This window comes from Blastomyces gilchristii (genome assembly GCF_000003855.2).
Source record: "Blastomyces gilchristii SLH14081 genomic scaffold supercont1.15, whole genome shotgun sequence".
NCBI classification, from domain to species: Eukaryota; Fungi; Ascomycota; class Eurotiomycetes; order Onygenales; family Ajellomycetaceae; genus Blastomyces; species Blastomyces gilchristii.
Window position 1 is genome coordinate 485,946 of NW_003101668.1, and position 27,234 is coordinate 513,179.

General features: G+C 29.9%; 3 protein-coding genes across 3 annotated transcripts; 1 reads left to right on the forward strand and 2 right to left on the reverse strand.

Annotated features, from left to right (window-relative positions):
• Positions 1-2,517: 2,517 nt before the first annotated feature.
• On the reverse strand, positions 2,518-2,739 carry BDBG_17452 (uncharacterized protein; the record flags this gene model as incomplete). The annotated part of the gene is made up of 1 exon (XM_031725167.1): positions 2,518-2,739. The coding sequence occupies one exon, from the start codon at positions 2,737-2,739 to the stop codon at positions 2,518-2,520; it is 222 nt and encodes a 73-aa protein (XP_031579701.1).
• Positions 2,740-2,829: 90 nt separating this feature from the next.
• BDBG_17453 (uncharacterized protein) lies at positions 2,830-3,064 on the forward strand (the record flags this gene model as incomplete). Its single annotated transcript, XM_031725168.1, has 1 exon — positions 2,830-3,064. A coding segment is annotated over one exon (235 nt), but the record flags the coding sequence as incomplete, so codon positions are not given.
• A 15,618-nt stretch (positions 3,065-18,682) lies between these two features.
• BDBG_17454 (uncharacterized protein) lies at positions 18,683-18,946 on the reverse strand (the record flags this gene model as incomplete). Its single annotated transcript, XM_031725169.1, has 1 exon — positions 18,683-18,946. The coding sequence occupies one exon, from the start codon at positions 18,944-18,946 to the stop codon at positions 18,683-18,685; it is 264 nt and encodes an 87-aa protein (XP_031579703.1).
• Between the last annotated feature and the right edge of the window lie 8,288 nt (positions 18,947-27,234).

Consider the following 27,234-nt stretch of genomic DNA (forward strand, 5'->3'; position numbering starts at 1 on the left):
ATGCACTGTTGAACTCTCTCTCTTACAAAAGAGAGATATTTATATCATCACTCTTGTCACAGACTTCTCATGATAGTATATTATCTCTCTGTGATCTGATATATTATACTCTGAATTTGCATCTTATCTCTATCTGTAATATCTAAGATAATATCTTTGATACACTGACGGAACTGTCTTCTCTTAAGAGAGATATCACAGAGACTGATTCATTATTACTGAGTATAATTAACTTAGATAACAGCTTAAAAGTTTTCTTCAGACTTCTGAATCTTCAGAATAATATTCTCATTAACTCAGCAATTCTTATCAATAATATAATCTGAAATATTAGTAATTTTCATCAGTCTGTTCAGTAAGATGATGATCTTGTAAGCTTAATGACTACTTATTCATATTCTGAAAATCTTCTATCTATGTTCTGTGACACTCTTAATTATTATTAAGAATTCAGAGAGAGACTTAATAGCTGAAATAGAAATTCTTAAATAAATGATAATACTCATGTTCTGAATTATTAGCAGATTCACTCTATCTGTTATAGTATTAATGTTGATATATCTTGCTTCTACAGCATAAGTGATAACTTTCTCAGCAATGAATAGATCAGAAGATGTAAACAAGAGTTATAGCAGTTAGAAGAACTGACTGTAAAGCAGTTTCACATTGTCTCTATATTATCTATAAAAGATCTTTTCATAGTTCTTTACTTTCATTTTCTATCACTGCAGCTTAATAAGTGTCTGCAGTTTCTTTCTTAATTATTTAAAGATGCTTTGATGAGTTGTATACCTGACTCAGTATTAGTAATGTAAGAAGATGAGAGTATGCAGTCAGCTAGTCACTCTGCTTCTCATAAGATCAGAGAAACTCAGTGTGAGTATGATGAGAAGAGAAAGAATCACAGAGATAAGCTGTGACAATGACTTTCTGAGAAGAATACACAGCTTCTGAGCATGATAAAGAAGTGCCAACTCTGGCTGAAGATAAAGAGATGTTTTTCAGTAAGAATGAAATTAGCACTGTGTCAGTGAGTATCTATGCTTTGAAAATAAGAGAGAGAAATGTGTACAGCTGAACCGGCTGATATCATAGTAGCATCTATAGTTCTGAAGAGTGAGACATAATGCTTATTCATATATATGAAAGTGATATCATGATTAATTATAAAAGACAGTCTGTCTCTTCAAGCTGTTTATTAACAGTTCTTGATAGACAGATGAGAGTGATCTTGCCTGACTACATTCTTATCTTTCTTCTCAGAGGTCAACTGTATGCAGTCACAGCTGAATGATACTCATTCTCTTATTCTTCTTTCTCTCTCACAGTGATTTGTATGTAACAGCTGTGAAATGAATGCTGTTGCTGCATGAGTTCTATTTTCAGACTTTGTTCTCAGATATTATTGACTGCTGCACTGTACTTCAATGTCTGAAGAGAGCAATCTGAGATAAGTATTGTAATGTGGCGGAACCGAAGCGGTGGCTAGTCAGCGGTGTCACGTAGAGGTAGTTGTTTGAGAAGCTGTATAAGTGAGCTTGATTATCTTGCTTGAATAGCGAGCTTGTAGGCTACAGAGTTATTGCAAGGATATCACAGATATGATACTTAGTATACTAAGAAGATTGTATGAGACACACAGTAACTCTTGTATATATTTCAGTAGAAGAAAAATGAATTACTGACTTCTTTAATAAGAAGCCAGCATCTAGCTATTCTATATAGACAATGAGTGAATACTCTTCTCTCATTTCATAAGTGAGAATAGCTGAAGTGATATCTTAGCAGTATCTTATTATCAAGGAAGAGTAATCTGCTGATCTTGTATAGAAGTGAAATTCTCATATTTATCAATTGAATCTTTCTATGATATATCTGAATAATGTTATAAAGTGATTGAAAACTGATTTAAACAGTCTGTGAGATGAATGAAATCATTTATATGAAAGTAATAAGCTGTATGAAACTGTAGTGAGGTCTTGATACAATCAGAGATATGATAATACTCTCTTCTTTAAGAACATAGTTCTGATGCTCTTAAGATTATCAGATTAGAAATTATCTTTGTTATATAGTAATGATTGTAAAACTGATTAACAGTGTGTATACTGTGTATAATACAAAGAAATAGATGAGTTTTTCTGCTAACTGTATAGATCTTTCTTTTCTCATCTTTATTCAAATCAAACACATGATAAGTGAGTTTCTTATATATCAATTTGAAATATAAAAAATGTAGTTAATAAGTGACTTATAGATCTCTCAATATATTCTGTTCTATATATAAAATTCTCTGCAAAAGTGATGTATTTTTAGAGACAAAGCTAACAGTAGTGATAGAATTTTTTGAAAAGATTCTTCTTCTCTGTGAAACATTTTTCTTTCCTTCTTCTTAATTGTAATAGTGAGTGTATGAGAGTATCATTCTTGAAGAATAATAAAGAACTTATTCTGATATTTTCTAGTGAGTAAATGTCTTTGTGATGTGACTGCAGTCTCTGTAACTGTTAAGAAAGCTCAGTTGAAGATGAAGACAGTAGTGTCAACAGACTGTGAGAGCACTGCTCTTATTATCACATCTTCTTCTTCTTCTTCTTCTACTTCTCTTGCAGCTGTGATAATAGTTGCTGTATCTTGCAGTGAAGTGTCATCTCTTCTACTAATTAATTTATCTGTGTCTAGTTCTTTCTCTGCTCTCTTCATCACTATTACAACATTGTCCCTCTTCTCAGTCAACATAATGATGTATGACCTCATATAATCATTTGAAGAGAAACCTGAAGAGAGCTTGATTCTGAGAATAGTGACTCTGAGAAGCTTAATCTGTAGTTTCTCTTTCACAGCATATCTGAGCTCTACTCAGAATGCTGCTGAGTTGAGTCTGCAGAGTTCTGCAGTTTCTTTGTCTTCTCTCTGTGAGAAGGCTCTGATGCAGTTTCTGATCAGTATTACTACTTATCTATGCTGTGCTAAGCAGCTGAAGAAGAGAGAGATTTTATACATCTGTCTCTTCTCTCACTTCTGTTATTTTTATTATATCTGTAACAATGACTTCTATCTCTCTGTAAGTAGTATCTCACAGAAAGATGTTATATCAGCTCTGATAAGAAGTCTAGATACTCAAGCAGTATAGAGTGAGAGTTTCAGAGCTTTAAGTATTAATGAATTCTATTAAGACTGAGAAGATTTCTCTTACTCATCTGTAAAAGAAGATGAAAGTGTGAATCTCTGAGATGAAAAAACATCTCAGAATGACTGATCTTAAGAAGAGATTAACTGATATCATCATTAAAAGCACTGTGAAGATTAATCACTGATTGAAGAGAATCTCACTTCAGTTAAAGCAGATAACTGAGATACTTTATAAGTTAATAAGTTAATACTTTCAGTATCTCTCATGCTCTTCTGCAGCATGCTTCTCTGCAGTACTGCAGTGCTAACTTCTTAGCAGACAAAGATATCAGTGCTGAAGACTTCAACAGTGAAGAATGAGTTTAGTGAGAATGTAATTATTGATGAGTAGACTCTGAAATTCTCTCTTTTTACTTTTTTAATGAGCTGCAGTCTCATTAGAATAGCAGCAGCCTGCAGATTGATAATATCAATCTTTTTTATTAATTTCAAATATTTCTTTCTTTTCTTATTAACTGCTTCAGGAATTTTACACTTATGTAGTCTTATTATTATTATTATTATTATTCTTCAATTATAGATGTATGCAGTCAGAGACTATGACATCTATCTGAGAACTTTTAGTTCTCAGGGTTTTTCCTATATCTGTAAAGTTAACTATTATACATTCATCAATTTCAGATATGTAAAATCAGAAAATTCCAGCCCAGAATACAAAAACTGTTTACAAATTACAGTGTTTTAACATCTTCTGATACTTTGAAATCATTTGACAATATCATGACAAAGGAAAAGAGAACACAGTCTTAAAGATAGACATATTAAATAGATAGATAGAAAGAAATTGAAAGGAAAAGATAAAGTAAAGAAAGACTGTAACAAAACAAATTATTAAAAGATAGTATATAGCTGTTTTAACAGACTATATCTGATTGATTTCCTCCTCTTCATATTCAGATAATTCTGAATTTAGTCATTTTCTTGTAGCTGCTTGAGTTTCTGATAGAAAGTCTATTAAATATTTAATTCCTGTCTCAGTTGAGAATAAGAATCTCATATTTAATTGATTTAGATCATACTTCTCTTTCAATCTGACTCTGAAACTATTGTATAATACACAGTGTATTACAATATACTCAGGATTCTCATTTGCATTGCAGAATAAGCATTCTATTGAGTCAAATCTATCATTAAATCTTTATATATAAGATTTGAAATAGTCATGTTCTAGTTTCAGCTGTATTATAGATGAGAATATTTTCTTTTTACATTTAATTAAACAAGATTTTCACTTGGGTTTTGTTTCAAATCTTGAATAATATATACTTTTCTTTTGTTTCTGCCAGCTTTCATTTCACTTGTCTAAATAAGATTCTTTTATTTTTCTCTTTATAAAAGATCAGGATATAACTTTTTGAATAGATCTGCTTAATTCTGCACTCTTTTTTGCAGCTGAATCAGTCAATTCATTATCATGAATATTCATATAAGCAGGAATTCAGTGTAAATGAATTATCAGCTTTGATATTCTTCTCTTTTGAATTTTCAAAACAGAGTTTAAAATCAGTTCAAGATTCATTTAATCATTATGAATCTGACTATTTCTAAGTCTTTTTAAAGCAGCTTGACTATCAGAGAATATTCATATCTCTTTCAAACTATTTCCTCTTTTATGAGATTTTATTTCTATGAGTTTGAAAGCTTTCACTATTGCAAATAGTTCAGCATCAAAGACTTCAGATTCACAGTCTAGATTTCAGAAATCTGAGATAAAATTAATATTATCTTCAGTATAAGCAATGCCTGCATCTAATCTATTCAGATTTTCATTCTTTAAGTCATCTGAATAAATCAGAATAGAGTCTTTTATATTGATTATAGAAATTCTCTTCAAATGCTGTTCATATTCTTTCTCTTTTGATAGTTCATTTATTTGTAAGTCTATAAGAGATTCAAGCTTTTCTCTTCAGAGAGATAACTTTTCATGATTCACTTTTTCAATATTTAAAGAAGAAAATTGATTTTTAATCAGAGAGTATAGTCTGTAAAGTTGAGAAGACATTTTCTTTAAAGAATTATTTTCATTCTAATCAAGAAATCTATTTCAATCCAGTTCATTTTCAGAGTTAATTGATAAAAATGAAGATGAGACTCTTTCTCTGATTATATGATTTAAGCTCATCTTTATAACTCTCAGAGCATAGTTCATACAGGCCTTTTCAAATCTCATAGTAGAAGAAGAAATTAAAGCTTCAATTTTCATTGTTTTAATAGAAGATGATTTGAATGCTCTCAGAATTCTTCTCAAGACTCTGTTTTACAGACTTTGAAAGAGTTCAGTGAAATTCCCTTGATTATTCTATCAAACTTGAACTTTATAATCAGCTACTGATGTAATACAGGCTATATATAACTGTCTCATAGCCTGGAAGAATAGACCTCTCTCTGTATTTGATAGTCTGATTATGTTATTCAATAGCCTTTCTGCCTTGACAGTTCTTTGTTGAATATGATATTTAAAGTTTAACTTGGAGTTTAATCATACTTCTAATTATTTGATATTTACACTGGGTTTAATCTCTCTATTTAAAAGAGATAGAGACAGTTCTTTCTCATTGAATCTAGAAAAGAAATGAATTAACTCAGTTTTATTCATATTAAATTGAATTTGATTAATATCTGCTCTAACAAAGATTTTCTTTACAGCTTCTTTAATCACTTTTAAATTCTCTTTGATAGTTTTTGAGCTGTAGACTAGATTAATATCATTCACATAACTCAGAGATCTCACTATTCTCATATTTCTATTCTTGAATAGATATGCAGTGTATATTACAAATAAAATGAGTGAGATTGAAGATTCTTATGATACTTCTATTTTTATCTCAGTCTTGTCTTATTTCATTTCATCAAAGAAAAGTTGTATAATTCTTTTAGATATAAAATAGTTAACTCATTTTATTAGAGAAAGTAGCAGTTTTAACATCTTCAATATCTGAATTAGCTTTGACTTTGAAACATGATCAAATGCTTCTTTTATATCAATAAAAACTACAGTTGAGACCAGATCTTCATGCTTTGCTATTTGAATATTATAAATAACTGAGAGAACAGTATCAATTGCAGAACACTGTTTTCTATTCCTCATTTATTCACTGAATAAAAGAGAATTACTGACAGAGCTTATAAAAGATAGTTGAGTAACTATTATCTTTTCTAAAACCTTTTCTAGATAGTTCAATAGAGATATTACTCTATATGACTTAGAAATTGAAGTTTTTCTATTAGAATTTGTAAGAATCACTTCAGTGACTTCTCTTCAGTATTCAGAATGATATTCATTTTTCAAGAGATTGAAAAAGAGCTTAAAATATTCATTCTTTAAGTAGAAGTATATATTTTGAATAATTAAGTAATTAATTGAATCAGGCCCTGCAGCAGTCTTAACTGAACTTGAGAAAATAACTGACTCTAATTCATCTTGAGTAAGATCAGGTCATTCCCAGTCATTTTCATCAATATAGTTAAGAAGTGATATATTCTCTTTCTCTGAATCTGAATCTGATGAGTATTGAAAGAGAGTTCTTATAAAAGCTTGACATTTTTTCTCAAAAGAGTTTGCTGTATATGATTCATTCTGAAACTCATATTCTAAGGTTGAAAGTGTTACTACACTTCTTGTTTTAGTATAGTTAAAAGCTTTAAAAACTTCCTTCTCTTATGCTTCTTCAAGAAATTTATTTCAGCAGTCTGTTTTAGCTTTTTTAATATCTGAAAAATATTCATTTCTGACAGCATTGAACTCTTTATCAGATATTATATTATTCTTTCAATCTCTTCTAGCAGTAGCTAATTCTTTTCTTTTAGATGAGATATTCTCATTTCATCAAGGTTTTGAATACTTAGAAGATTTTCTCTTTGAAATATTATCTCTAACACTTGTTAGAATAATAGATGTAATAAGCCTCACTCTATTCTCAAGCATTTCATTTGAGATATCTTGACCAGAATTTCAATATAGCTCATTCTATCTTTCAGATTTTAACAGTTTTATACTTTCTTTAACTGCTTTTCAATCAGCTTTTTCAAAGTTAAACTGATTAGAGAGAATAGGATTTTCACTTATTTATTTTTCACTCAGTTTAATCTTAAATTGAATAATCTCATGATCTGATTCTGATGTCTTATTTAAATTAATAAATCAGTTTACAAGTCTTCTTTTTATTAGATTTTGTGATATAAAGATTAGATCTATAATAGATTTCTGTTTCATATCTTTTCTAAAGAATGTTTATTGATCAGACTTATTAATCAAATCTATTGAATGCTCAAAGGTTTATTTAACTAGATTATCAGCTCTCACTACTCTCTTATATTCTGAATTTCATCAGAGATAATGTGTATTGAAATCTTCTACAATTATAGAGTTTCTTGATAAAGTTATGTTCAGAAATCCTCTATTAATTATTCAGATATTGTTATTTTTCTTCAATGACTTTTCATTATAGATATTTATGAGCTGTATAGTATTAAACTCATTTTCTTTATCTATAATATTACTCATCAGAATATCAGGGTCAGACATAATATCAAATCTTAGATTAAATTGATATCTTGATCTCTTTCTTTCATAAATCACTACTCTTGACTTTATCTCAGACTTTTGAGATAAAAAGCAGTAGTAGCTTGAATGAGAAATGACATATTTTTACTCAGCATCAAAATTCGGCTTCTGAAGCAGTATAAAATTAACTTTTTATTCAAATGTAATTTGAAGATAAGAATAAATATAATTTGAGTTTCTATTCACATTATTTTGAATAAATATGATTTTTGAAGAGTTTTTAAACTTTTTTTATTATTTTTATTGTATATTCATACTAAAAGAGAGAAGAGTAGAATCTAATCACTATTATCAGATAGTAGATTATAACTATTCTTAAAAGTAGAAATCTCAACTGCTTATATTATATCTAGTTTATCATCAGAGTCATTTCTCAATTCTCTAATCTTAATAGAAGTTTAAGAATTCAAATTCTGTTTATATTTAGCTGAAGAATTAGAGTTTGAAGATTTAGATAGTTAAGAGTTTCTTCTTTTTAAGCTTATAGTTATAAGTCTACTGACTTGACTCTTCTCTTCAGTTCTAGATTAACTTTGAGCTTCATCTTTTCTCCAGTTCTTTTGAGTTCTAGAAACAAACATATATTCTTTTAAGCTAGATGCATGTTTTTCTTTACAATTAGAGCACTTAAGCAGAGTATATTAATAAATTTCATCTCTTTTTAAGTATATTTCACATTTATGCTCACTAGTTTTGTGATCTCTGACACAGAATGCACATTTTGAGTCTCTAAAACATGAGATTGTAAAGTATTCATATCTTTGACAGTTTGAACACTGTGTTTAAGCTTTGAGATTCATTCTTAAGTCTTTGTATTCATGAACTCTCATTTTCAAACCTGCTACTCTTACTTCAGAGATCTTTGACTGTTTAAGTGTTTTTATATATACTAGAATAGAGGTATTTCTTCTGCTTTGTCTGAACTCAATTGAATTTAGTCATACAGGCTTCTTTCTCAGTTGAATAGAGTTGTATTCTTTCAATTCATTTTTGAGAAGTAGTATTTCTTCTTCACAGTCAAAAATTTCAACTGAAATATCATGAAGAATGAATTTATCTCACTTTTCATCTCTTTCAGATAGAATTATTATATTTAACAAAGATTCTACTGCTGACTTTCAGAGATTCTCATTCTAAATAAGGAATTCAGCACTGAATTCAGACATTGTAGTCAGAATAATAAAGTTTTCAAAGAATAATAACTCAATTGAAGCTATAACTGATTTTTGAACTTCAATATCAGTTATTAACTGAGAAAAGAACTGCTGATTAATTTCATTTCTGATTCTGAAAATAAGATTTGAGTTTAGCTTGTTTCTTTGCAGAATGTTCTGATTTGAGACTTTGAGAATAAGTCTTCTATTTCTGAAGATTTGAAAGTTTTTCTCTTTTTACATTTTCTTTTTCACTTTTCTATAAATAGAGACATGAGCAGTATTCTTCTCAGTTTTCTCAGGATTTTGAGCAGGTTTTGAGACAGCAGGTTTAGAGACAGCAGATTCAGCTGCTTGAGCATATGTTTTCTTCTAATTCAAAGAAGAAGAAGAAGTAGGAAAAAAGAATGAAGAAGAGTAAGATAAAGAGTCAGTGATTATACTAGGAATTTTCAATGTTTTTTAAACTGTGTTTGAGATTTCAAGTTTGAACTTGATCATCTTCTATAGTTATCTAGTCTGAGCATGAAGAATTAACAGAACTTCTTCATTTATCTCACTCAGATACTGCTTTTCAAGAATCTTGTTTACTTTTTCAAGTTTCTGTATTTTAAGAACTTATTATTTCTCTATTTCTTCTTTCTTTCTTCTCTTCAGAATTTCAATCTCAGAAATATCATTTGAGAAAGCATCTTTTTTCACATCAACTGAGTGTATTTTTGAACTCATTATTTTCACTCAATGAAAAGTTGATCAGACTGTTTCAATTGAGATATTTCTAAGTCTGTTTTCAATTGAAAAGTTGATCAGACTATTTCAAAAGAAGAATAAAAGACTTTTGTATATAAAATACCTGATTTTTTTCACACTAGTTCAGTAACTAGATTAGATTTTTGAAGAGAATCTAATAAACTAAAATTGATTTTTAAGATAAATTAATAAAATCTTTACAATCTCTTTCTTGAGATACAGTGAGAAAAAGTATGACATCAATTAATAATAAATCAGATAATATGACAGTTTTTAAGAGAAAAACTGATAAAAAATAAATCAATTTTTTGCAGAGAAATTGATTAAAACTATTTAATTTTATTCTAAATTATTCAATTCTTCTCACACAATAAGTGTGCAACTCAAATCAGTTAATAAAGAGTGTAAAAAAGAATTAAGTATTAATGAAAGCTCTTCAGTCACTGAAAAAGTAATTCTTACTTAAAAGAATATAAAATTATGATAGAAAACAGCTCTGTTTTTAATTCTTTGTAAGAATATTATATAAAATTCAGAGAAAAATACCTTACTTTTTCAAGAGAAGTAAAAAACTATTTCTAAGATCTTTTTTTTTTTATGCATAGACTGCTGCAGAAGAATGAGATAGAAACTGCTAAGATATATACTACTATATACTCTCTATCAAGACTTTCTCTCTTCAGAGTCTTGATATTATAGAGAATATAAGTCTGTTTCTATATAATAATATAAATATTGTCAGTGAGATGTAGAGAAACTGATTATTTATATCTCAAAATAGAAGACTTTATCAATGATTATATTAATATAGAGTTAATTCTTAAATTCAATAGAAACCTAGTATTACTGTTCTCAATCTCTTACAGAATCTATTGAATATTGAGATATTAAAACTAGATTTAATATATCTCACTGTGCAGGAATCAAAGGCTCAGTCAGACCTTGAGATATACTGATTTTATAATTGTTGATGTGCTGTTGACTTGTTATTCATTGATTATATGCTTGATATTATCACTGAGATATCATTTTGTATTTTTCTGCCAGGGATGAGCCAGATTGAGAAGGGCGGTACAAGAGTGGGACTTGGTGTTGATGTTTTGAAACATCAAAGATGAACAGGGTTTTCACAGAGGTCACTTCTCAGATATCTTCACAACTACAGATCAGGAATCTTCCAAAATTGAGAAGATTGGTGCATGCGGCTAGGTCTCTTCACCTTACAATTTATATAGCAATTTGGCCTGGGGTTGTGGTGTGATAGGGGAGAATGAGGGATAATCCCACGCAGGAGTTTCAAACAACATCTGGTTCATGTTTGGCTGGATAACTCCACCACCACACGGGGTATGTGGTCAGCGATGGGGTCAAAATGCTCATATGATTGAGGGCTTTTTGATGGATCTATCGGCGGGTTCTTATTCGAAAAATCGAGCGAGTTCATGGTGAAGTGGTTGGTTTTTTCAAAGCTGACTTATGTAGTCTTATTAAACTTCTAAAAAACCGTTTGAGAGAAAATAGAAGAAGAGTGCTACAGAGCTTACAAGATACTGACTCATCACTGCAAGATCATCTCTAAAAACTCTTTAAGAAAAAATAACAAGTCTTAAGCAGCATTTCTTACTCAATGTCTCTGATGTATAATGAGACAGTCTCTACTAGCTGTCTTATAGCTTGCAATCTCTTTCTCAGCATTCTTTAAATACTTAAGTAATTCTCATGAATTCTCTGATGATAAATAATCTTCTTATTTAACAAGATATTGAAGCTTACTGTAATGTATTCACTTATTCAATATTTTCTTCATAAGATATTCAGTATCACTCTCAATCTTGATATTATTCAGTCAAGACAGCTCTGTCTCAAGATATTACTTATAGAGTTTCAAATAGAAAATGTGAAAAATAGAATGAATTGATTTCAATTCTGAGAATAATTTCAACTCATATATCTGCTTATTCATCACTTTTATTACTGAGAAAGATCTCAGTTATCACTCACTAAGCTTTTTATATAATCTTATTATCTTGATATTCTTTGCTGAAAGTAGTACTTAATTCTCTATTAAGAACTTCATTGAAAGATATTTTCAATTATAGTATTCTATCTACTACTTCTGAGTATAATGAATACTTTTCATCATCTTCTCATGAATTTTATTCAAAAGTTTCAATCTCACTTTTACTTCTGATACTGAGAAATACTCTGTTCTCTGTATCTATTCAATATTCTGACTGTCTATCTCTCTCTTTGAAACATCATCTGTGACATTACTGAATAATGAAGAATTATATTTATAATAAGTATAGAAAAGAGATATCTTTAAGGTTGCATTCTTTGTATTATTATATATGAATTCAGTGATTAAAAGATGTTTAAGTCAATCATTCTGATAATATAAATAGAATACTTGAAGATGCTGTTCTAGTATCTGATTCTGATGTTTAGTCTGATCATCTATCTGCAGATGAAATGCAGTACTGAGAAGATATCTTATTATAAGATGATAGTAAAAAGCTGATCAGTATTTACTAATGAAGAGAGATTCTCAATCTGTTATTAATGATTTCAGAGCACTGTGATTATAAATAATGATATTTAAAAACAGATCAGTCAATTCAGAGGCTTTAATCTTTTTATAAGTAGAGATATATCTGATCATCTTTATAAAGTGATTAACAATGATTAAAATTGAGTTATATTCTTTGACTCTTGTTAACTTTAACAGATCAACTATGAAATTTATTAATAGATTCTATCATAAGCTCTTTAAAATAGGCAGTGACACTAACTTATTATATTACTTATACTGTGAGATCTTTATCTTTTAATAGATATTGTAAGTCTTAATATACTCTTTGATATCTATCTGAAGCTTGTTTTAAATATATTTATATTTTAGAAGCTTCTCAGTCTTCTTTAACCTGAAGTGCTCTGTATGAGAATTATTATAATGAATTCTCAATAACTTCTGACATACTGCTCTGCTATAAGAAACAAAGACTGAATCATTCAGTAGTAGAAGTTCATATTCTTCTAGTTATCAGTGACTTGATTTCTTAGCAGCACTGTCTCACTCAGAGTCTGTCTCTTTCAAGTTTAAATCAGATTCTTTCTTCTTTAACTTCTGAATTTAAGCTGCAGTAGAGGCATCTCTCTTCTGTAACTTATTAATAAATTTTAAAAGTAGTTGAGTTAAAAGATTATAGACTGTTTTATTCTTTATCAATTCAATAATAGTAAGATATAATATAAGAAGCTCATGATCTTCAGTGTCAGTTCTCTGCAGAGATCTGAATTTTCTTTCACCTTCTATACTAAGTTATACAGCTGTCTTATCAGTGCTGTTTCTGAGCTTCAGAGAATCTCAATTCTCTGCAGTCAGCTTCTTCTGCAGTGATAATAGAGATTCTTTTGTAGAATTCTTCTCTGTATCAATGATATTATAATTAAGCTGTTTAGACAGTATATCAGCAGAGTTAAGTCAATCTGAATAATATCAGATATAGAAATCATACTCTGAAAGCAGCTTCACTCACCTGGCTTGACATTCTATCAAGCTCTTTGTTGTTAAGAAGTAACACAGATTTATATAATTAGTGAGAACTTACATTGAGTACTTACTACTCTGAAGATAATATTATCAGATCTTAAAGAATTCAATAATTGTTAATATCTTCTAATTATAAGTATCATATCTTCTCTGTGTAAGTAATAACTTCTTGAAGAAGAAGATCACTGATCTTTATTTATAATATCTTATAGACTCTGTAAAAAAGTCTTCTCTTATAGATAATTCATTATCTATTTCTTCAGAAGTGATTATTCTCTGATTCTTTCAATATTGAAAGATCTTCAGTGTCAACTGTGAAAAGATTTCATAGACTTCATTTTCAGATATATCAGTCTCATACTAACTGAGTAAGTCAGGGTTAAAGTGATTCAGTATTATAATATCTATAAAAGCTTATTTCAATTCTACAAATATCTGTGTAGTATCTTGAGTGAGAATAAATAATCTCATTTTTCTGTCTTTCACACTTCTCTTTAACAGATCTGTAAGAGAGACAGTAATCTGTGAATATATATAGATGAATTATCTGTAGAAATTTATAAATTTTAGAAATATCTGCATCTTGTGATACATCTGCAGTACTGATTAGTTCTCAATGATAAAGACTCAGCTTCTATTCATTGAAATGCTGTTCATCTTAATAATATAATCTAAGAAATCAATCTCCTGTATATAGAATGAGCATTTTTCAGTATTTGTATAGAGTTAATACTGTCTCAACTGACTTAATACTTCTTGAACATGAATATCATATTCTTTCTCTGTTTTTGAGAAGATTAGAATATTGTTCAGATATACTATATAGAAGATATTAACAAGATTCTACAGCATCTCATTTATATAAGTCTGAAAGATGACTGAAGTATTACAAAGATCAAAAGATAAAACAAGATATTTAAAATTACTGTACTTAGTATAAAAAGCTGTTTTTCAAATATTATCTTCATTAACTCTGATTCTATGATAGACATTCTGTATATTAATCTTTGAGAACATCTTTGCTTCAGATAATTGATTAATTATCTTATTAATCAATAGTAATGAATAGCAATTCTTAACTGTTATTTTATTAAGATCTCTATAGTCTATGTATAAGTATAGTCTATCATTCTTCTTGAGTATAAAGAGTATAGATGTCTCTGTTAAACTCTTTAATAAATATATTCAGTTCTTTAATTATACTTCTTTAAGATATTTATGCAGAATATTCAATTTCTTTACAGACAAGTTATAGAGAGATCTGTACAGTGCTGTTACACTGTCTTCAAGATAAATCTTATATTATATCTTGATATTAGAAAACTTCACTGCTTCTCTTTCTGAAAAGATATTATTATAATCTGTAAAGAGACATTATATACATTTATCTTCAATGATAAATACTGCTGCTAATCTTGTAATAAGAATGATGATTTCTTCATCTATTCTCAAGTCTCAATCATCTACTATATAGTATATTAACTCTATCTTTTTCTCAAGATTCTTCTGATAAAACTCTTCAGATTTCTCTATTACTGTCTCTTCATTAATGAGATAATACTGTTATATCTAAGTAACTCAGTCAATAAGAGAATTGTTTTCTCTTAATTATAAGAGATCTAGAATGATATTCTTATCTATAATATTAACTATATGAAGAAGTAAACTGCTCTTCTTAAAGATTTCTTCTGAGTCTATAATCACACACTTTACTTAAATTATGTTAAAACAGTGATATTTTATTTTATTGATAAATTATATATGATCTGACAGATCTATCTTCTTCTAACTCTTTATTAAAGAAAAGAAATAGAATATGAAGTTAATATCTACTTCAGAGTTAAGTAGATATCTCACTGATATCTTCTTATTTAAGATATACATTATAATTATAATATAAACTCAGAGATATAAGAATTATTAATTCTTCATTTCTTTCTCTTCTTTATCTTCTATGAATATGTTTATTAGAAGAGAAGTTAACTTTGAGAAGATATCTTCTCAGTTTCTTTTCTTCTTCAGCTTCTTATAATCACTGATATAGTGATTATCAGCTCTGCAGTTAAAACAGAGATCTTTATCAAATCTTTTTTAATATTTCTTCACAGTGAGTGAAGAATCAGAATACTTAAAATTCTTCTTTACTTTATTCACACTGAAGCTATTACAGTGCTATTTAGATTCTATCATTGATTACTTAGAAGAGATCTTATTAATCTTTTTCTCAGAGAATTGATTATTTAAATAGATTCAGAAAGTCAGGTTAACAAGCTCAGTGTAATTAATTAATAAACTCTGATATTATAATATCATTGTCTGCACCTTATAAGTCAGCTTTATAAGATAAAGCTATATTTTTAATTAATTCAAATCATCAGTCAATTTCTCTTAATATTCTTCAAATCTTATATTGAAATTGAAAGAATTCTTATTATCTTATTAATATAATAAGTTGAACTACTATACTGTTATAAAGCTGTGATTACAGTGATCTTTGATTTAATTCAGTAGAAAGTTCTTAAATTCTTCTTAAGTTATAATAGTATTAATATACTTAAGTTTTCTCTTCTTGATAACTCAAGTAGTTGCAGAGATGTCTTCAAGAAGGTTGATAATATATATTACTCATATCTTATAAGTATTATACTGACTTAAATTAAGATGAAATTTTCATTCAAGAGTATAGATAAAGCTGTGAAATTCAGATAAGATATTTCTCTTATATCTCAGAGAATCTCTGATCTTAATCTCTCTATCTTTATAATAGATGTAGATGTGTAGAGACTGTAATAATAGCAGAGTGATTAAAGAACTTATATTAAAATATACAGTGATTTCAGAAATCTTAGATTTCTGTTAAAATAGAGATATACATACTCTAGAAGATAATGTAGTGTTTCTCTCAGAGAATGAGATTGAATCAGTTTCAGTGTAAGTATATAAGACTATATCAGTCTGTTAAAGCTTGACTGATTCAAACTTATAATCAGATTGAGTGATTTGAATTATAATATAATAAAACTGAAGTGATGACTAGTCAGTGATATTATATAGAGATAGTTATTTAAGAAGCTATATAAGTGAGCTTGATTATCTTACTTGAATAGTGAGCTTATAGACTATAGAGTTATTATAAGAATATCACAGATATGATACTTAGTATACTAAGAAGATTATATAAGATATACAGTAACTCTTGTATATATTTCAGTGAAAGAAAAATGAATCACTGACTTCTTTGATAAGAAGTCAGCATCTAGCTATTCTATATAGATAATAAGCAGATACTCTTCTCTCATTTTATAAGTGAGAATAGCTGAAGTAATACCTCAGCAGTGTCTTATTATCAAGGAAGAGTAATCTGCTGACCTTGTATAGAAGTGAGATTCTTATATTCATTAATCAGATCTTTCTATAATATATCTGAATAATGTCATAGAGTGATTGGAAACTGGTTCAGACAGTCTGTGAGATGAATGAAATCATCCGCATGAAAGCAATGAGCCGTATGAAACCGCAGCAGGGCCTTGACGCGGTCAGAGGTGTGACAAGTATTCTGTGACAGTTTCTCATTTTCTGATATATATAGAGAATCTCTCTTCTTTCTTGAATTCATCTTTCTTTCAATTTCTTTCTCACTTCTCATTCTATATCACTGTGAGAGTGAAACTCACCCAGAGATTCTTATTAACTTGAAGATAACTGAGTGAAATCAAAGAATCTATTTTCCTCTCACTAAAGCTCTTCAGAGTTCTTTTTTTTTCTACTTACAGTCTTCTTACAGTATGAGTCATTTCTAGTGAGTTACATTTTCAGAACACAATCATTCTTCAATCATAGCATCAGCTGATAGTCTCTGTGACAGGCTTTATAGCATCATCATCATCAGTTCAGATGCAGAGATGAATAAACATCAGCTCTCAGTATAAAAGCTGTGAAGAAAGAGATCTTACACAGACTACAGCTATTCAGTGTATAAGACTCTATTTAATAATTCAGTGCTCTCTGAAATGAGACAGTCACTGAAAAAATATAAAATTCTCAACTTGAATGCAGTTTTGATAAGACTCTTTCTTATATAACTTATAATGAGGCCTTTTTCTTTACTGATATTGAGATAGAAAATCACAAATCAGGGAATTCATAACATTTTCAAGATAGAGTATGTAAAGAGAGAAGTACTGAAAGAAGAAGTACAGCATCTACATGCAGAAATCACTAGAAGAAATGAGCTGATTAAGAGACTTGAGACTGAAGTTCATGAGCTGAAGTATTAATGTCAATGTCAGATCTGTTATATCATCTCATCAGAGTGAAGAACTCTTCTATGTGAATATCAGTATTGTTCAGAATGTCTCCCCCTCATTGATGCAATCTGTAGAATGTGTTATCAGATTATCACTGATATTATCAAGAGCTACTAGGTAGAGATTTTTATGGCCAACTTTGCATCTAATATTGAAATCATGAACAATGGAAAGAGACAGGGGAGTTGAAGGTCTATATATTGATTGCTGAGTCAAAGCCAAGCCAAGCCTTGCTGGGTTCTTTGACACTCTGTCTGACATCTTCTTTTTTTGGCTTGACCTTCTCTTCAGCTGATTCCCTTTCAGCTTACACTTTTTGAGTCACACTCCTTCAACATGTACATTTATAGATGTATTTAGGAACTTCGCCAGACCGGGGCATCAATGCCTCCTTGAAACCACATACTCAAAGCCGTAAGTGGGACACGCCTAAGTCTTCTCTAGAACAAGCGGTTATATACTATTTCTCTGCTCCATCCTCGCAGCAATGCCCGCTGGTCGGTATTTGCTCTATTTATATATAATTGTTTTTCATTACTAGATATGTTTTACGGTTCAGCTAATTTAAAGATGTATTAAAAATTTCTATCTGCTAATACCGTTGCAATTGCAACAACATAAAAATTACCTGCGCTAGAAGGTCTCATCCAGAGGCATCACATGAGTCATTGGCGCAGCCCCAGTACCCTTCCCGAGGGGTCATTGCAATTAATCATCTCCTCGCCAGTGACGGCCGACGACGATGGATTATGCATTTCTCCCCGCGATCCATTTCGCCCCCCCATTCCCATATTGCTACAGTACTACGAGGCATTTACTGTGAGAGAGGTTGAACGTGGTTGGTTGTTGTTATCTAACTAGTAGCTAGTGAAAGCTAAATATATGTGTGTGGGTCACGTGGGTTAGGGCTTGTGTAGTAGCTCCAACACCCCCCCATGCTACACAGGCCAGTTAACCCACGCAGCCAAAAGCACCCAAATCATTCAAATCTGCAATAATAATTAATTACACAAAGTAGAGTCTAGTTTTCTCATAAGAACTAGCTCCATACATGCAAATACACACAAATATGTAAGAAAAAACACTCAAATCTGTTCTTTCTGTATCTGTATTACCCCCCCAGTCATCTGAACACTGTGAGATCTCATTTCTCATATTTTTGTCATTTTATTGTTATTGTTATTGTGGTTATCATATAGGCACACTCAGTGGCCTGGTTATCATGGGTTATCATGGTTATCATATAGGCACACTCAGTGGTCTGATTATCGTGAGTTATTGTGGTTATCATATAGGCACACTCGGTGGCCTGGTTATCATGGATTATTGTGGTTATCATATAGGCACACTCGGTGGCCTGGTTATCGTGGGTTATCATGGTTATCATATAGGCACACTCGGTGGCCTGGTTATCGTGGGTTATCATGATTATCATGAGGTATCATCTTTATTCTGAGTTATCATATGAGCATTCAACAGCCCGGGTATCATGGTTATCAGTATCATGATTATCATTTTAGTAGACATACTCAACAGTGATGTATGTAGATACTGAGCTTTCATTATTATTCTTTATTCTATTCTTTTAATCAACAGAACACTTTTCAGAGTGTGTGAATCAGCAGTAAGACTTTTCATGATCATTCTGCTTACAGTGAGTGCATTTCTTATTATTCTTCTTATTATTCTTATTCTTCTTGATGATGTCTTTGGCATTCTTTGTGTCATCTCTGGCATTTTTATCATTCAACAGCAGACAGAGTAGTATATCTCTGTAGAGATCAAGAAAATCATCTTCTAATAATGTGATATTATCATTCTTTGCTGCATAGTTCATGCAATCTCTGATAAAGATTAATCACTTCTTGATAAGACTGTTAAGAAGCTTGTCAAAGAATATGAAGTTGGAAATATTAGCATATTCAAGGTGAATATACTCAATGCAGATTGTAAGTAGATATTCTATGAATAAGTGATTGAAGTCATCATAGATAGCAGTTGCACTGATATCATTGAATTTCTTAAACAGAAGAGCTCTGCAGATTTTCATCTGTTCTGAAAAGAATGCTGCTATGATGTTTCATAGAGCAGCAGAACTCAGAGAATCTTGAAGTATAGTAAAAAGAGATTTAACTTTAATAGAAACAGAAGACTATATAAAATTATATAGTCAGAAGTTGCATTTCTCTCAGAATTGTTTCATATTCTTAGAGACATTCTTCAAGAGCTTGCTAGTAAGAATATCTTCTATATGAGATTACTTAACAATAAGCAGAATCTCTTTCTTTCAAATGAAGTAATCAGATGTTGATTTGAGAAGACCTGGTTTTTAAAGATATTTAACATATTTGTGGAATTCTTGAAGAACTCTGCTCAGTGTAGAGATATTCTCTTGATTCTGAAGATAAGCAGTAAGATCAGAGCTTAGATCATTGTCATTATTAATAGTAACTATAGCAGTAGAATTGCTAGAAGCTCTTATCTAATGTAGTTCTTCATTTATCTGAGTAATATATCATCTCAAGACAGCAGCTTCATCAGTCATATTGTTGTTATCTTGATTATTGTTATTATGTGATGATTTTCTCACAGTTATTGAGATTAGAAAGGATTCAGATGCAGTAGTTTGATTCTCTGAGATTTCTTCATGATTGATTGATCTTGTATTAACAGGCATTTGATATGAGGTATTTGAATGAAAGAAGCAGCTATTTGAAAAGCTTATTATATGATTATTACATGATTATAATGCTTTATAGAAGTGCAAGTGTTTCATAACCTGTGAGAGAGATTGAACATAATTGATTGTTGTTATCTAACTAGTAGCTAGTGAAAGCTAAATATATGTATGTGAGTCACATGAGTTAGGGCTTGTGTAGTAGCTTCAACATTTACTGTCACTTGATATTTATTTGTTAGATTCCTCCTCTCTACATTACGTAAGTGCTCATCCGGATAATTTAGACAAGTTCATTTTTGTTTAAGAAGATTTTGATGTGTAGGAAAGATCTAACTCTATTAACTGTGTGATATTATTGAAAACCCAACATCATCTATGAGATACATTATTTTATAGTGGAGTCACCACCTGTCATAGAAGTGCTTTATACAGTAACTAATAGGCCACAAATATTGCCCGAATACCATGACCTCTTTCATTCAAAAGTGTACATCTTCTGCTTATTCACAGTCAGGGTCAAATTGAGAATAACAGAATGTGAATAGGCCAAATCATTTTACAATGAAGTCTCAACCTGTTTTTATGAATAGGTCACAAATCTTGTTCAAATACTGTTACCTCTTTCCATTCAAAAGTGTACTTCTGCACTTGTGCTTCTGCGTCTCATTAATTTAGTTTCACGTGATGTAGCTCTGTGTTGATGATTACTACACCTACTCTAGTCACATGCCACCTCAACCTATTCATTTAGTGTAACTCGCGTAGTTAGATTACAACATAACAACATTATTCTTCAAGAGATTATGAAGTTCTTTCACAAGCAACAAATAATCACAATAACATGCTAACTATGTCTTCACATATCATTACATGTGCCTAGATGTTTTTTATTGATTAATTGAACCCATGATTAATCTAAGATTCAGAGAGATGTCCGACTTAACAAGAGAATACATATCTTCAAGACAAAGAAACAAGAAAACATCAGAGTAGTAAATACAAGATTACAGATCACTGTTAATATCAATAATGAATCAGAAGACAGCTTCAGAGATGTTTGAGCTGAATAAAATCATTATAGAAGAACAGTCTGATGAGTTCAATATATATAAAGATCTGATTGAAGGTATCAGTGAGATGTCAGACAATGCAGAGAGCTTAAGTGACTGAAATGACAATAGCTCAGTGAGTGAGAAGACTTGTATAAGACTTGAAATTGCAAGACTTCAGTATAAGGTTGAGTAGATGAAGATCAGTAGAAGTAACTCTGCAGATGATGAGATAAGAGCAGATCTGATAGAATATCTTCAATGAAAAGAAAAGACATCTGTTATAATAAAAGTTCTTGAAGAATTCAGAAGCTAAGTAAGACTTATCAAAAGATTAATAGTTCTCACTGAATTTATTAACTACTCAATGTGAAGAGAGAAAATTCTTTTAACTGTAGAATAGTCTGAAATCAATGATATTCTTAAAGATAATAATCTTAATAAGAATGTTATTATGAATATACAATATTTCTGAAAAGAACACAATCTTTAATTATATAATTATATATAGTCTGTAATTGCTTCACAGATTAAGACTCATTTCACTATACTTAAGAAGTTCAAATTATCAGCTTATACTCTATAAACTATTATAAAGAATAACTTTTCTAAGAGACCTGCTGTATGCAAAACTCATTTATTTAAAGAGCTTATTAAAATAATCTTTAAAAGTAAAGAATCTGACAGAGCTTTTATTAAATAATTAATTATTATCAGAACTGATTATATCTATCTGAGATATAAGATTGAAGATGTTGTATTTTTTAATAGATTACTGATAGAAGTTAATAGAGATTGAGCATTCTTCATAAAGAATAGAATGAATTAGATTGATAAGAACAATTTGAGATCTTTAGAAGAAGACTTTATAAGATTATACTGTAATATACTTCTATGCCTTTCTACTGCAGAAAATAGTAGTACTGAATTCATGAAAAATCCCATGAATAACACTCAAGACAAGAATAAGAAAGACAAGGACAAAGACAATGCTAAGAATAAGAACACTGAATTCAAATCTGAATATAGAGATAATGATGTGAGAATCTACTTTCATTGTCAAAAGATTGATTATATTCAGACTGACTGTTGAAAGAAATACTCTGAAAAACATTCTTCAAACTTCAATATGAATAGAAATAAGAATAAAGACAAGAATGCAGAGAATACAGATACTGCTTCTATTCACAATATTATAAAGTAAGTATTTTGCATCAAAGAAAAGATCTATACAAGTGATCAGATAGAAAAAGATATCTGAATTCTAGACTCTGAATCAGATACTTATATCACATCTCACAGAGATCTTATCATGACAAAATCTCAGAAGATGAAAGTAATGTTAAAAATAATAGACAGAACAGTGATTTCTGCTGCAGTTATAGAAGATATAAAGATTTCAGTGAAAGAAGTGAATATACTATTAAATGATGTTCACTATATTCTGAAGTTAGAAGTGAATCTTATAAGTATAAGTAAGCTTATACATCAGAGTTATATCTATAAGTAGTTGATATATGAAAATAATTATACTATATTGATTATATCTTCTGACTGCATATTCTCATTTACAGTAAGATTAAATGAGAATGATATCTATGAGATGAAAAGACTGATTATATACAGAGACTTAATCTGATTTATTATACTTAATAGTGATTTTGAACCTGTGAATATGTTACAGATGAAAGATAACACAATATTGACACTATCTGAAAGAAATAATACAAAGATTATAGAACTTACAATGATATAATAATATTAAAAGCTAGAACATCTGAATCTCACAGATATCATAAAAATGACAGCAGATTCATAACTAGAAATGAGAATAAAGAATGACAGAGCTTTGTCATTCTGCAAGACCTGTGTACAGATAAAAATGACATATTCAATCTTTATATCTATAACATGAGCTGTTAAGTCAGTAATGAGATTCTTCATCAATCTGACAGAGAGTGGAAAAACACTTTTTGACAGAAATAACACTCTTACTAGAAGAAGTGCAAGCTACTGATTGAGTATAATAGATAATATAATCTGTTATAGATGAGCAATTCTTATAATAAGAAAGAAAGAATCTATTACAAGATTAATGAATTTCATCACAGATATTAAGATAACTATATAATATTGAGTTGAAATTCTACACTGAGATAATGAAGAAGAGTTCAAAAGTCAAGAACTTAAGATCTACTGTCAGAGCAAAGAAATAGCATATGAAATGACTACATCTGATATATTACAATCAAATGACTCAGTAGAATGTATGAATTAAATAGTTGTAGAAAAGATGTGAAGCCTACTATTTAATAGTGAATTAGAAAGAGAACTTTGAGATAAAGTAATATAAGTTATAATTATGATGATTAACACATTCTTAACATCAACAAAGATATTTAAATGTAAGAAAGAAACATTACTTATATCTTTTAAAGCATGAACTGAGGTGCAATCTTCTGTTCATTGAATATGAAGATGAGGGTGCAAGATCTATAAGAAGGATTTGAAAGTGTTGAATAAGCTCATGAATAGAACTAATGACAGGGAATGACAGCTGATTGAATATCAAGAATTATATTAATATTATATGTGAAATCCTGTTGCATGTTATCTTGAGATTGTACAAGATATCATATTTAATGAAGCTCTTAATATGAGTGCAAATACACCTGTAAATACAGTGAGAAAATTCAATGAATTGTCTAATGAATTGAATATTCTGAATATCAGAGAGAAATGACAGCACTGCTTACTATAATATTTAGTGAAGAAAAAGTCAGATGTTTTAAAGATAATTATTAATAAGAACTTAGAGAATGCAATTAATTCAATCTATCTTCTAGATAATAAGATACAGCTTATTATAAATGAAGAGTCTGAAGACTCTGTTAATGAGAATGATTCTGTTCTAAGTATTCTGATAGACTGATTAACTACACTGACAGAAGTCAAAAGAAGCTCAGACTGAAACTATTGATATAAGACAATGAAAAAGAAGATTAAGATATTTGAATAGAAGAAGATATATATTATTATTAAGAAAGCTCTGAAAATGAATATCTGTACAGATAAATAAGTATATAATTGAAAATTCAATAATAAGAGAGAAATCATTTACTTTAGAGCTTGCTGAGTGATTAGAGAGTTCTTGCAATAGTAGAATATTCATTATACAAGATTGTATACTGCAGTGATATCAGGGTCTATATCATACAGTCTATTCACTATATTAACTGCTAAAGAATGAAAGATTAAATTGATTGACTATGTATTTATGTTTTTGAATGACATACTATCACAGAATGAGATGATCTATATACAACTACTCACAGGTGTTAAGCACAGCAGAAGAGACTTGATAAGACTACTCTGTCAGAGTTTATATAAAATGAAGCAAGTCATAAGAATATAATATTTTCTAGCAATAAAACATCTCATCATATTGAGATTCAAGATATTATCTTATGATGATGAATTTTTATATCACTCTATTTACAAGATTTATCTGACATTGCATGTCAATGATTATCAGATGACAGAATCTCAAGAACAGTAATTAGACTGAGTATTAAGAGAGATTGCAAAGAGATTTGAGACAAAGAATATTGAAGAGATCAAGTCATATCTTGAAATGAAGATTAAATGTCAGAGAAATGATGATCTAGTGATTATACAGAGTCATTATATTGAGAAGATTCTTGAAGATTTCAGCATGAATAAGATGAATCCTGTGAGAATCTCTATGATGACAGGCATACAACTGGAATTTTCACCTGATAAGAATGATAAATTAAATGACAACTTTACAGCTATGAGATATTATCAAGAATTGAAATCATTGCAGTATTTAATCTCAAGCAGTCAGTCAGATCTGACATTCACAGTCAACTATCTCTTATATTTTAACTCATGTTTATACAAAGTATGTTGAGCAGTGTTGAAGCATGTTCTACATTATATCAAGAAGATGAAAAACTATGACATATTGTATAAGAAGAAGATAGAAGATGATCTGAGTTCTGTGACATACTGTGATTTGAACTGAGTGAGAGTGAATTCTTAATACAAATCAACTATCAGCTATGTTATATTAATTAACAGGTCATCAATCTCATAGCAGTTGCAGAGACAGATATCTATTACTAAATTAATTACAGAAGCTGAATATATTGCAGCTAGTAAGACAGCTTATAAGATAATCTGATTGAATGATATATTATATGATACTGAGTTGATAAATGATGAAAAAGTGAAAATATACTCACATCTATAAGTTGATAATAAGGGAGCAATTGATCTAGCAAAGGGGAAATCCTTAACATGAAGGTCATGCTATATTAAGATTAGATATCATATTCTTCACAATTTGATTGAAAAAGAGGAAATCATGATGAAACATGTTGATTCTACAGCAAACATAGCTGATGAGCTCACTAAGCCACTGGCAAAGCCTGTGTTTGAAGATTTTGTCAAAAGGATTGATTTGAAAGAGATCAGAAAGAAATGATTGAATGATAATAATAATACAGCAGATCAATGGATTTTGCATGTATTTCTTGATTTTTACAGTTATTGCCGTACAGACGCCTTTCCTAATGAGGAAATCAGGGTCCAATTCATGTAATTAATTATTATTGCATTTTTGAAAGATTTGAGGATGAGAAAGGCCCCGGGTGACGGCTTATTATAGGCCACGGTGTAGCAAGAGAGAGTGTTGGTGATTACTACACCTACTGTTGATGATTACTACACCTACTCTAGTCACGTGCCACCCCAACCTATTCATTTAGTGTAACTCGCGTAGTTAGATTACAACATAACAACATTATTCTTCAAGAGATTATGAAGCTCTTTGCATGCAATGAAAAGCTGTAAAATAATGTGCAATTGACATCTTCACACATCATTACAAGTGTGCCTAGATGATTTATTGAGTGATTGAACTCATGATTAATCTAAGATTCAGGGAGATGCCTGACTTAACAAAAGAATATATGCCTTTAAGACAGAGAAATGAGAAAACACCAGAGCAGCAAACACAAGATCACAGATCACTATTAATGCTAATAACAAATCAGAAGACAGCTTCTGAGGTGTTTGAGTTGAATGACATGATTGTGAAAGAATGATCTGATGAGTTCAACAATGAATACAAAGACTCAGTTGAAGATATCAGTGAGATGTCAGACAATGCAGAGGGCTCAAGTGACTGAAACAACGATAGCTCAGCAAGTGAGAAGACTCACATGAGACTAGAAATTGCAAGACTTCAGCATGAGATTAAGTGAATGAAGATCAGTAGAGGTGAGACTCTTGTAAGTGATGAGATGAGAGTGAATCTGACAGAATATCTTCAATGAAAAGAGAAGACATCTGTCATAATGAAAGTTCTTAAAGAATTCAGAAGTTAAGTAAGACTCATTAAAAGATTAATAGTTCTTACTGAATTCATTAACTACTCAATATGAAGAGAGGAAATTCTTTTAACTGCAGAACAGTCTGAAACTGATGATATTCTTGAAGATAATAGTCTTGATAAGAATATTACTATGAATATGCAACATTTCTGAAAAGAATGCAATCTTTGATTATACAATTACATGTGATCTGCAATTGTCTCACAGATCAAGACTCATTTCACTATATTCAAGAAATTCAAGTTGTCTGCTTATGCTCTATGAACTATTATAGAGGATAACTTTTCTGAGAGATCTGCTATTCACAGAACTCATCTGTTTGAGAAACTGATTAGCATGACTGCTAAGTCAAAAGACTCAGATTGTGCTTTCATTGAATATCTGATTGTTATAAGAACTGATTATATCTGTCTAGAATATAAGATCTCAGATGTCATGTTTTTCAATAGACTGCTTACAGAAGTCAACAGAGATTGAGCCTCATTCATAAGAAATTAAATGAATCAAATTGACAAAGATAATACTCAACTCTTAGAGAATGATTTTATAAGCCTGTATCATGATA